The 13030-nt window shown below is 45.4% G+C and overlaps 1 protein-coding gene across 1 annotated transcript in view; it reads right to left on the bottom strand.

Annotated features, from left to right (window-relative positions):
* LOC111870899 (segmentation protein even-skipped) overlaps positions 1-9987 on the bottom strand; it is a gene marked incomplete at its 5' end in the record, with an annotated part of 82776 nt that extends 72789 nt beyond the window's left edge. Inside the window, 2 exons of the mRNA XM_023863519.1 lie at positions 3751-4403; positions 9785-9987. Coding sequence (XP_023719287.1) covers positions 3751-4403; positions 9785-9987 — 856 coding nt within the window. The remainder of the gene's footprint in view (positions 1-3750; positions 4404-9784) is intronic.
* Positions 9988-13030: the final 3043 nt, after the last annotated feature.

Here is a 13030-nt window from a genome sequence, read left to right as displayed (position 1 = left end):
CATGTACAATGTCATTTTCAGGGGTATCAGTTTTTGTGTTACAAATTAAGCATTAGCTCGTGGTTATTATCTGCGGGTCTATATGATTTTGAACATATCAGGTGCTTAAACGTTTTTGTGGAGAGCCAGTACTGCGGTTTCTAGCACAACACATGCGTATGGAGCTTTCAGAATCTACAACTTCCCCTAAACTACAAATGATAACCAATATTAACGTATGAACTAGTCTATTATAATATATAACACAGTATATGGTATATAACACAACGGTGGATTCACTTGGATTACATATAAATTTATGCTGTGCATGATAATCTAATTAAACAGAAGACCTGAAGATGACACATATGCGCCGAAACATTTTATCTTAGACATCAACCCCATCTGGTGTGTTGACAAAGGAAGCAACAGTTATTATCTATTACATTTTCCTCAGTGGGACTGCAGTGCTGCCAATATCGTCCTCCAGAACACGAGGTGCCTGTGTGTAATTTTAATTCGCTTTACAAAATGCAGCGACCATCGCACAAAAGCGTTATGGCACATACAGCAAAGATAATAGCAAGATACTTAAAAGAAGAATTGAAAGGAAAATAGAGGATATACTTGGAGACGATCAGTTTGGATTTAGAAGAGGAAAAGGAACCAGGGATGCAACTGGGATGATGAGAATTATAGCAGAACGAACTTTGGAGATAGATGAAGAACTGTGTGCTTGCTTTGTAGACTGACAGAAGCCATTTGACCGTGTAAATTGGACCAAATTAATGCAGATCCTAAAGGAAACAGGTATCGATTGGCGGGAAAGAAGATTGATTAGTAAATTGTACATGGATCAGAAAGTTAGAGTGCTACTGGACAGAGGGGAGACAAGAAGTGTGAAGATTTTAAGAGGAGTTCGACAAGGATGCTGTTTATCACCAATTTTGTTCAACTTGTACAGCGAATGCCTTACAAAGGAAGCTCTGGATGGGCTTGTAGACTTCAAATCAGAGGCAAATTATTCAAACTGTGATACAGGGTATGATTGATAGACTAATCGAAATTGGAAGGTGCTATGGAATGGAAACGAATGTGGAAAAAACAAAAGTAATGAAAATTTCGAGACAACCAACCCCAGTCACAATAAAGATAGACCAAAAACAATTGGAGAATGTGAAATGTTTTAAATATGATGATGGAAGGTGTACTTGTGAAATTAAATCCAGGATTTCCATGGCAAAAGCTGCATTTAGCAAGAAGAAGAATCTTTTTACCAGCAAATTGGACTTAAATTTGAGGAAGAAACTAGTGAAATGCTACATTTGGAGCATTGCTTTGTATGGGGCTGAAACTTGGACACTTAGTGCAGTAGATCAGAGACATCTGGAAAGCTTTGAAATGTGGTGTTGGAGAAGGATGGAGATCAGTTGGACCGATTATGTGAGAAATGAAGAAGTGTTATTTAGAGTCAGTGAGCAGAGGAATGTCCTACATGAAATAAGAAAACGGAAGGCTAATTGGATTGGTCATGTTTTACGCAGTAACTGCCTTCTAAAAGAAGTTATTGAAGAAAAGATAGAGGGGCGAATAGAAGTGACCAGAAGACGAGAAAGAAGTCGTAAGAAGATGCTGGATGACCTTGGGGACAGAAGAGGATATTCTCATTTGAAGGAGAAAGCTCTATGTAAGATTTGAGGCTTTCACGGCGGTGACTATGAAGAAAGCAATCTTCTGGGATTTGGCACCGTGTATACTCTAGATCGCATCAAGTGGAGGAACTCTTTTGGAAGAGACTATGGACCTGTCTTCTTGACAGATTACAGATGAATGAATAGTGGGGGGTGGAGTCCAGCTGGGTCCACTAGGCACGGCGGCCACTGATTGGCTTATTGTACCTGCCCCGGATGATTATGATGATGGAGAATTTGGCGGAATGAAGATTGGCAGGGGAAACCGAAGTACTCGGAGAAAACCCGCCCCAGCGCCACTTTGTCCATCACAAATCCCACTTGACCAGACTTGGCATCGAACCCGAGCCGCCGTGGTGGGAAGTCAGCGACTAACCGCTTGAGCTATGGCGCGGCCTTGCCCGTGTGTAACGTGAACTTCGAAACTGACTCTTGCACCTAGACCGTCTCTACGGCGTAGACTTGAAAGCTGAATTGTGCTCACTTTTTAGTTGCCTTCCTTGCACTTCGACATTTTGAGAGGTCTAACTTTTTGAAATATATTTAATAAACACAACGATACGAATTACAGCTTTTAAATTCAATTCTGTCCTTTCAGTAATCTGACAACCTTTTGATGTCATGTAAGCCTATACAGTAAAATATTAAGTCTTCCCTGTGCTTAAGTACTACACCATGAAGGCGTATGGGGGAGTGGATGTATAGACCCACACCTTCTTGACCTCGGCACTAGCTGGAGGTGAGTGGTCCGCTAAATGCTCCGAGAGTTTTACCTCCAGGGAAAGAGCCCCCGGTACCCGTTGGATAGGAGGTTGGGTGGACCCCAGAGTCGGTCTGGACGACGTGAAGAAGAGAAAACACTTGACCCCAACGGGACCTGAACTTCGACCCCTCGGCCGTCCACCTCGTAGATAGTCGCTATACTGGTGCCTTATGTATACAGTGTAAGACAAATTAATTTAATCAGCTTTTATTGTAGGATATAACAAGTTTTTAAGAAGGTTGTTGTTTCAACGACGTGAGTATTATGTGATCCCCCCCCCCATGAAATGAATTCATGCAGGCATACGAATCCTAAAGCTCGAAATTTGTTACTATGGCCGCTGCCGTTCTTGTAGTTATGCTTAACTTACGTACTCGTACTTCTGTAGCGCCGTCCCTACTCTCAACTTCCTACGTTAGCCACATTCGTATTAAATCTCAAATGTGCCTCTAGTGACTACGTTCATATAAAAACAGTCAGGTTCCGTCCATCAGTCTTATAGCGGCTGGCTACGGGCTGGACGATCGAGGGACAGGAGTTCGAGTCCCGTTGCGGTAAAGAATTTTCACTTCTCAATGTAGTCCAGACCGGCTCTGGGGCCCACCCAGCCTCCTATCTAGTGGTTACCAGGGACTCTTTTTCCGGAGTAAAACGACCGGGGCGTGAAGCTAACCACTCACCTCCAACTAGGGCCGAGGTCAAGAAAACATGGGGCTATACATTCATTCCCCCATACGCCTTCGTAGCGTAGTGCTTAATTAATTAAGCACAGGGACAACTTTACCTTTTATCCTTTACGCATAAAATCATAAAAATAAGGAGGGACAGAGGCGAAGTGTTGACTCGGGAACTAAGGTGCCCCAGTTACACTACCACTGTTGCGCTCATGGCCATCTTGGTGGAACTAGCAACTCCGTGTCCGTTGGTACGGGCCGGATATTTGCAGGCAGTAGCTCAGGGAGCTGCCGCCTCACGTGCTCTGTGCGTTGTTTCGTACAGGTCCTACATTTGGTCTCTGCTCCCTTGCGTAGTACCGGGTCTCTCGGGGTACGAAGCTGACCCCTCACCTCCATCTAGTGCCAAGGGCCTCCATCCACCTCCATAACATGGTGCTTAATTACCAGTACGCATCTGAATCCGAGACTGAAATGGTTCGACAGACTTCACAGCGAATATTTTTGTATCCTGAACATCATTTTCATTATGGTCCAGTACATTTATAGAGGCTGCATGGATCACTAGGGCAATTCAAACGTCCACATATGCCAAACTTCTCTCATTATTTCACGCCCAGCAGCGGCCGGCTTGGTGATTCACGCGCGTTCAGTAAGGTCCGACATGTAGGGTTGGAAGAGTTTGGGGCGCTCGGCGTGTGGGTTCCTAAGCGCCGTCGTCATGATGAGAGAGGCGGGTGGCGCAGTGGTGCTGAAGTCGGTGTTCTTGCCTCCGCCTGCCACGCAGTTGACAATGCCGCACCGACAGCTTGGAGAACCATCACAGTTGTCTTCATTGTTGTTAGTTGTCGGGGGGCTGAGCGTGGGGCTGCTGTTGTCTGAGCGCGGAGAGTGGGCGGGGCTGGCCGTGCGCAGGGAGAAGTGCGCCGGCATTGTCGAATTGATGCTCGGCAAGTTTACGCCAAGAGATGGTGCTGATGTGTTCTGCGGCGGGAGGAGGGGTGGCGGGGAGGACTGTTGGTGGGTCAGGTAAGGCTGAGGCCGATGGAGCGGCGAGGGCGGAAGGGGGGGCGGGTAAGAGTTGTAACGTGAAATTTGATGAGGGTGGTAGTACGAGTAGGGGCTGCTGTACGCCGCGGCCGCCGCTGCCGCCGCGATGCCGGGGAGTGCCCCCGCACTGGCCGCGGCTGCTTGCAGTATGCTTGCCGCAAAGGCTGGGTCCGTGTACACTGCGTAGGGCCAAGCCATCGCCATTCGCTGGCGCTTGTCCTTCATGCGCCGGTTCTGGAACCAAACCTGCAACAGGGAGATGGACTTCAGGTATGCAGCTCTCGCATGAAAATTTGCCCGCGTTTTGAAATGTTAGTGAAGGAGTTCTCTTTCTGTCTCACACACACACACACACCAATTTCATGGAGCTCCCGTCTATCACGTTATGCTCCATGTCGCCTCCGCGCCTAAACACCACATCGTTTCGAATGCTTATTCTCAACGCACTGGCGTACAGATTTCGACACTACATGAAGTCAGCTCCACGCTCCTCACTCCTTAACCTCCATCCTTGAATGGCCTCAAAGCCGGTCTGAACCTAACTCCTGTCAGAAACAGTATCCTCACCGACTACTATGTCATGAGTGTCTGTATTCACTGACAGAGCTAGGCTTCACTTGGAGGCGAGTGTTATGCATACACAAGGTCCGCGCTGCTTTGTGTCTTGCGAAAGAGTGGTTGCCATGACAACCACTAAAGCTAATTAATTGTGCTACAGTGATGCCAGATACTGTGATACTGACAGCCCGCTGCTACATCTTTGCAATGCTCTCACTCTATTCCAATTGACCGATATTTGGTAGTTTACAGAGTACTCGGAACCCACGAGTGGGGAGAGTCCTCTGTCCTTACTGGACACAGTGGTGGGCAAGAGAGATACACCGGTCTGCCTAGGTAGGAACCCGGACCCTGGCCTTGAGGTTCCTGTAGCGTCATCGTGAAGCTGATCACTCGCTTCCATATAGTTCCGGGATTCGGAACACCTACACGGAGTAGCTCAGTTGACTTGACAACTGGGCTATGGGCTGGACGACTGAGGAGACGGGATTCGATTCACAATAGGGCTAAAAGATGTTTCTCCTTTCCGTAACTCCCAGATCGGCTGTGTGGCCCAGCAAGTCTCTTGTACAGTGTGTACCGGGGACTGTTTCCCCGAGGTTGAAATGGCAGAGGTATGAAGCTGACCATTCACTTCCATCTTGTGCCACGGTTAAGAATGTTGGAGCCATACCTCCACTCCCACATACGTATTCACGGCATGCACTTAATTGATTCAAGCTAGGAATAAATTTGCTTTGATCAGTACAAGCTGATCGCGTACTGTTTACGAAGGGACAATTTTATCATTTAATCTGTTAATCACAACTAACTCTAAAATAAACTTTCCATGAAGAAAAGTTGCGCGTTATGGATCGGCGCATCTTGATTAAAGGAACTTGGGAAACTTCAAGCTAAGGGGGGGCTCGCCAAAGAAAGTGCCAATTATGATCTGTTGAGATGCAAATGCATTTCTGTAGCCCCATTTGATCGTGCATTCTTTCAGTGCCGGAGGTGGATGACTGCGCTCCTGCACAGGTAGGCAACATGGTGGCAGTTAAAATTTGTAAACGGGTTTTATGTGCTAGTAATTAAAGGCGAAGAAAGCGGTACTAATGGACATATTGAAGCAGTGGCAGTAATAATATAATTATCACATAAGCTACCAAACGCTGCATTGTGATGAGAGCAGCAAGATGGCGGCACGTGAAAGGGTTTCATCATGTGGCCGCTAAGTGATCGCGCCCATAAACAAGGCAGCGGCTGCTCTTTGTGTGCCCCTCGCACTGCTATTCCGAAAACATTTGGCCTTCTTAAATTCGGAACCATATTTCATGAGTCTGAAAACTCGTTGTGCATAGGTTACAGAATGTAGGCCTGTAGGGTTTCAGGTGTGAGGTGAAAAAGGTAAAGGTAAAGCTACCCCGTAACAGGCCGTGGAGGCCCATAGGGTTGTGAGACGTCGAAGTTCCTACATTTTCTAGACAATCGGCTCAGAGATGGCGGTGAGGCCCTTAGTCTTACGCGCCGGCCTCACTTCACCCCCAGAAAGATTCCTGGTACTCAATTATGTTAGAGGCTGAGTCGACCCCAAGGCCATAGTGCGGCTGGAAGGGTTAGATCAACTGAAAAATCCAGTGAGCTCATCGGGATTCGAACCCTCGACCTTCCTGCTTGTAGCATAGTGCCTCAACCAACTACGCTACCCCGTGCCCCAAGACGTGAGGTAGGCTTACAGTTACAATCATGCAAACTGCATTAACCTCTTGAGGCATGGTCCTATCTGATCCTTGGAGGTAAAGCTGCAGGATTCGAAACCTCAGCAATGCATACCCAAGTGCATGGTTAGTTTCGAGCTCCTGTCTTCCTTCTTCTGGGAGAATAGTCCCCAGAAGAGATTGATTTCAACGAGGAATGACCACCAGACGTGACGTGGAATAACATGACATATTCTAGCCCTCTCAGAGTAACAGTGTATGGTGAGGCGTCATATATGTACTTCACATAAATGCTTTTCAGTTTGTTTATTTTATTTAATAGAAATTGCGCTAAAATTATTAAATTTTTTTTTTCCTTGGCACTACAGCCCCAGTGGGCCTAGGCCTACCTCCATGAACTCCGTTCACTTCGGTTTTTCTAGATCTTACACATTCGGTAGGACTCCTTGGGCGGGTGATCAGCTCGTTGCAAGGCCTCTACCTGTACACAAGCACAGATAAACGCACATAAACATCCATACCCTGAGTGGGTTTCGAACCCACGATTCCGATTTCCAAGCGAGCGAAGACAGTACATGCCTTAGGTAGTGGATGTATACGCAGATAAATATTTTCTTGTCCTCGAACTAAGTGGAGGTGAGTGGTCAGCTTCACGCCCTGGCCGCTGTACCCACGGGGAAAGAACCCCCGGCACTTAGTCGGATAGCAGGCTGGGTGGGCCCCAGAGCCAGTCTGGACGAATTGGTGAAGAAATAATTCTTGACCTTACTGGGACTCGAACTCCGACCCCTCGGTCATCTAGCCAGTAGCCAGTCGCTATAATGACTACGCTATCTTTTGTATATTCCAAAGAAAAATAAGGCGTAACCTAACGCACCTTTCACTCCAGTGAAGCCTGCTTGTATTGGTTGGTTGCATCGCTTACCTGTGAACATTAAAAGGGGTGCGTTTTCTTGAAAAGGGAGAAACCAATTTCGTCTGCGAAGAATAGATTTGACCTTCTCTAATTCTAACACTTTCGATACATAAAAGTCAATTTCTTAAGAACACAAAATTATGTATTTCGCCTACGCGTTAGTAATATATTTTTTTAAATTTCTTTTCAGCGTTGGAGAGAAATTTGAACCTTGTCTCGAAATGCGGGAGTACGACATGCTATTGGTAAGCAAAATTAACATAAAAATAATAAGGTATCCAAGTCCAGTATAAAAAAAATTAATACGCACACTGCTCTTTCAAACGCGGCTCCGGCGAGCATTTCATTGTAGTAAAAGCGATTCGTTCATCTTGAGTGGCCAAGACTAGGTTTTGTATCGTTTCATGTTAAGTTTCAATGCGTAAAGTTAGGTTTTATTTGTCTAAATGCGCGTCCACATTAATCGTGCTCGTCGGGAGACTCGTCTGGCTTTTACTTGTGCTCGTAAATCTTCGTCCACACTACTTTAGTTGCTCGCCAGGCTTCGGCGAGTGAGGATCCGTATATTTACTCGTAGTGTGTATAGGCTGTAGTCGTATTTTAATTTATTGGCTATGGTTCTTAAATTAAATATTTTAAATTTGCTTGTCTCGTGACTTGTCATATCGTCCGCATTACTAGCGAGCACAGCGAGTCACACGAGCACGAGCATGAGCACGAGTAATGTGGACGCGCCTTTATAGTTGAACACTGAGCCCACATCATTCTTGTAGTCTTCAAAATAGTAAACTGATGTTTTCAGTTTCGTTAGTACAGCGCGAGGTGCTAATTACAGCACTCATTTCCGCCATCTTGTGTGGCCTACATGAACTTCGACTTATCCTCCAGGAGAGTGGCTCCTTTCGGTTTCGTTGTACTAATAGAACGCTCATAGTGCGTCATAACCAACACGACGAACAGGGTGCTGGCCGCAATTGCCAACTCGAAGAAGTTTGTGCGAACTTTGGGGCAGGGCAGGGCAGGTCCTGTAATTCGATTACCTTGAAACAAATATGTATTTTTCCAAGTTTCCACGAGATTGTTGAGCTTATTTCGTGGTGTAACTGGATTTTAATGAAAAGAAACCCATGTCTGGAGCAAAGAATCTGTTGACTGCCAGGCTACGTGATGAATTAGCATTTAGAAGTCTTTTGGAAGCAGTGTGACAACATTACATGTCGGGAATGAACAGCGAAGATTAATAACGAAACAAAATTGCACAGGTCTCGAGCGTCATGTAACTGGCCGGAATCACTGAATTACCTCACAGAATATTTTGTACCAGGCGTCAGCTTCTTTCACAGGCTAGCAGACAGTATGATGTGATTATCGACAAGTCAACAGTTTAGGCCTATGAAAAGTTTATTAGCCTACTAGTGAACGGGCCATCAATCACGAAACCAAGAAGAACCCCAATGTCATTTGTATTGGTCCGCATGTTCGTCAGTAAGGATCTCCACTGCTGAGAACTCCAGTCGCATTCGAGACTTGAGGTTCTCATAGCAGTTGTCATGGCGAGCCATGACTTCTGGGATATAACGCCGTATTGGGTGACATTGCGACATGGTACATTGCGTACCATCTCACGGGACAGTGCTCTGCAGGTGATACTTTGTATGCCCGGCAATTAGCATAGCGGTTAAGTGTTTCACATTTATTTGGGAAGCAACCCTTTCGATTCTCGACTAAAAGGTATAGATATCCCCGTAAGAGGCCATGGAGGTCCATAGGGATTTGAGCTTTCAGACCGGCTCTGGGGCCGACCCAGTCGCCCATCCAATGGGTGCCGAGGGCACCTCCAGAGACAAAGCGACAGGGTCGTGAAGCTGACCACTCATTTCTATCTAGTACTGGCGAAGAAAATGTGGATCTATACATCCACTTCCCCACACGCCTTCATGGCGTAGTGCTTAATTCGTTGAGCATAGGGACAGTTTTATCTTTTACCTTACCGGTCAACGGTGGTGGGCTGTACCTCCACTCCCCCACGTCTTCATGGCATACCTTTGCCTTAATTCTGACGTACGGGGCTCTGGCCTCGGATTTGCCATTGCTCCCCTCACTGGATCTTCCTCGTGGTTTTTCTATCACAGACTGTGGGAACAGTTGCCACTGAACCCTCGTTCCACATTACTGCAGCTTACAAGCAAGACTATTGTCACTAATTTTATTATTTTAATAGTTTAGTTAACAAGCTTTATCGCTAATGCAGATTACAGCAAACCCTCGTTATAACGGACCCGGATATAACGACAGGGCGTTTGNTCGATTTTAATAATGTCCACCCACCTACGCCTTGGTCTTTCCAGTGGTCTCTTTCCTTCTGGCTTTCTCACCAATATTCTGTATGCATTCCCCTCTCCCCCATTCGTGCTACATGCCCTGCCCACCTTATCATTCTAAGGAAAGTTAAATACCTTGATTGTGGACTCCGGCAAATTGAGCTGAGATGCGAGTTCGCACCTTCGGGGCCGCGACACGTAGTTCTCCTTATAGAACTCCTTTTCCAGTCGCGCCAGCTGTTCGCGTGTGAACGCCGTTCGGTAACGCCTGATGTTCTGTTCTGCCACTGACGAAGAAGCACTTGTCGCCGAACCTCCGCCCCCGCTTGCACTGCCATCTGTTGAGAAAATCAAATGAATACCTGAGATATGAGTTTCCCAGGGGGTGTGCGTGTTGCATTAACCGCCTGTTGGGGGAGTGCACTGTCGGCCCTTGATACGTTTCTTGCTTTACATAACGCTGCTTTCAGAACGTTCTCACATACGTGTTGTGAGTACAAAGAACGTAGTTACCCTCAATGACTGTCAGATGACGTCAATCATTGGTTTCAAAGCGTCATTGGATAACGCGTGTGTAAACTTTCACGTGGACTGTGATTACAAAAGCATTTGAGTACAGAGGAAGATGGAAACTGACGATTGCAAATTAAAAGGCGGGGGGAAGGAGCGAAGATGTGATGGAAAGGAAGAGAATGAGGACAGTGTTTTAACATAAGGGAGTGGGATAAGAGGGAGAAGGATGACCATAAGATGGTCAGATAAATGGGATGAGGAAGGAATAGAGAAGGAAGAACGGAGGGACACAAATGTTACAAAGCAACGAATGAAGAACCAAGGGAACCGCTTTTGTGTTGGCGTGTAAAGCTTAAATTTTCATAAAATTTTGTTTAATCTATAAGCAAGAATAAATTCAGTTTTCCCTTGAGTCTCCAAAGGCGTTGCAGTAGCTAAAGCATGACAGGAAGGCTGCACCTGACCACTTCAACAGGCCATGATTATCTTCAATGCTACTTAACCGACTGCCCTGAAATCAAGTTTTTGGAGCAGTCTATACATTGAACTCAATTAGACGAACTTCATGTGATATATATTACGCAAATGTAACTCCTACCCTACATAAAGTTTAAATGCTATTTTCTTTCTGAAAAGCTGTTAATGGTTCGAAAATTCGGATAGGTCTGTTATTCTCCATTTTGGTAGTGGTAAATATTTAACGAAGTAAAATGGAAAATGTTTGACTTTACATAGTGTGTTACCTATAGGGCCATTAGTTTTCATGAGTGTAGGGGCCTATCTTCAAACTGCAGTAATTGAGTATCAAGGCCAAACATTTAGAAAATATTCCTTCTTGTACTCCATTGATGACCGCCTCTGTGTTCTAGTTGTCAGAGTTTCTGGCTACAGATTCAGAGGTCCTGGGTTCGATTCCCGGCGCTACCACATTTTCTCAGAAGTAGTCAGTCTGGAACGGGGACCGCTCAGCCTCTTGAGGATAATTAAGGAGCTACTTGAATGATAAAATAGCGGCTCCGGTCTAGAAAACCGAGATTAACTTCCGTGGGGATTCGTTGCGCTGACCGCGTGACACCCTCTATCCTCTGAAGTTGGCACTTACTGACTACTCTCACTGCTAGTCAAGAATTATCCCAAGTTTGAAGGAACATGGAACATAAAATCCCACCATTGAAGACAGCTGATTTCAACCCACACCTTCACGCTATATTCATGTATTTTATTATTATCCACCCATCTACATCTAGTTCTCCAAAGTGGACTGCTTTTTAGAGGTCTAACTTTCAAAATCTATTTTACCCCATGTACGAGGCCTGCCACTGAACAAGGTGAGTCAGTCGCTCGTATCCGGGACGTGTCTTATTCGATACCAACAGTCCTGATTGGGGTTTTGTGATTACCCTCAGTCTCTCCAAGCGAAAATACTTTTAAACAGGCCACGACCGCTTCCTTCTATCTCCTTTCGAATTCAGCATTCATAATCATCCTATCATTCGACGCAATCGAGTTTGATCTAAAAAGCGTAATTAATTAAACGACAAGAAAGTCGTGCTCGATTAGCAACACCAGTCTTATCGATTTAGTCATCCCCACAAAATATTGGCTATAAGCGCGTTCTAGTGCAGTTGTTTCCAGTCACAGCATTCGTCATCATAATGCCCCTCTCATTCGCCTGCACCGCGAAATAATTAAGAAGCAGACACATTTTGCAGCTTGTTATGTTGGTGGGATTGCCGCCAGAATACACAAAGTGGTGGCCGTGGGCAAGCGGGCGCCTGTCGGCTGCCGAGACAAGGGCCATCTTCCGGCCTGCGAGCCATCATGTCCCGATAAGTCAAGGGCTCGATCCGTGGGAAGCGCGCAGCGCAATTCCTGCCTTGCGGATTATCTTCCAGTTCTCTTTTATACAAAAATATTAACGCTATAATGCGTTTAAATATGGTTAAGTGAGGTTCGAACCGATCATTGTTTCACTTAATGACATCTCAACTACAGGAATTATACAGTGCCTAGAAGATGAACCTCCAGATAAATGTTTGTAAAGATTGTATCCTATCACTGACTTGGAGAAATTGAGGAAAACCATAAATATTTCAGAATGGCGGATAACTCTGCCGATATTCGAACCTGGTACTCCCCGCATACTGGTCTTAATCGTTACTACTAAACCATCCGTGCTGATTGCATAGCTTCAAGCTTCGGTCCCACAATTGCGTAGGTTCCTCCACAAGTCTCTCTTTCCTCTTTGCAGACTACGGCTGTTCGACGGGCCTGTCCCACACCAAAGGACATCAAATTAAATTAAACAGAAAGCTCTACTTCGTCAGCTAGACAAGTTCTAAAGGAAACGGGAAATTTTCCTCGCCATGGGAAGTGTGACAGAAAGTTTGCGTAAGAAAAAAATATTAACCCAAAGAGATCATAACTACGGGAAACCGAGACAGTGACAGGAGGATCAGTTAAGAGGAAAATGCATGGGCCCAAGCCACTGAGTAGCAATGACGCTTTTGATTTTTTTTTCGAGGAATACCTGCTTCGAATTTTAGATAGAAAATTGGTTAGGGTCTATCCGAACAGAGATTTTTTTACTATTTTCCTTAGTCCCTTAAAGGAAACTCCCAGACAGTACAGTATGATGAAAAAAATAGTTCACAGTCTAGTCTTTTCAAACTTGAAATAGCTAATCCTGCTGTGGAACCAGAATCTTAATAACCAATAAACTTAAGACCAATCATTTCACACAATCCATCTCCAATTGTCACAACCACTTTTCCGAAATATATCTTAGTGTTATCCCGTCATTTTCTCAGTCTTCTAAGTAGCTGTGTATAAAGACATCTCCCCACAGATCTTCAGACTGCATAATCA

This window comes from Cryptotermes secundus, unplaced genomic scaffold (assembly GCF_002891405.2).
Source record: "Cryptotermes secundus unplaced genomic scaffold, Csec_1.0 scaffold884, whole genome shotgun sequence".
NCBI lineage: Eukaryota > Metazoa > Arthropoda > Insecta > Blattodea > Kalotermitidae > Cryptotermes > Cryptotermes secundus.
This window is presented reverse-complemented; position numbering and strand designations above follow the sequence as displayed.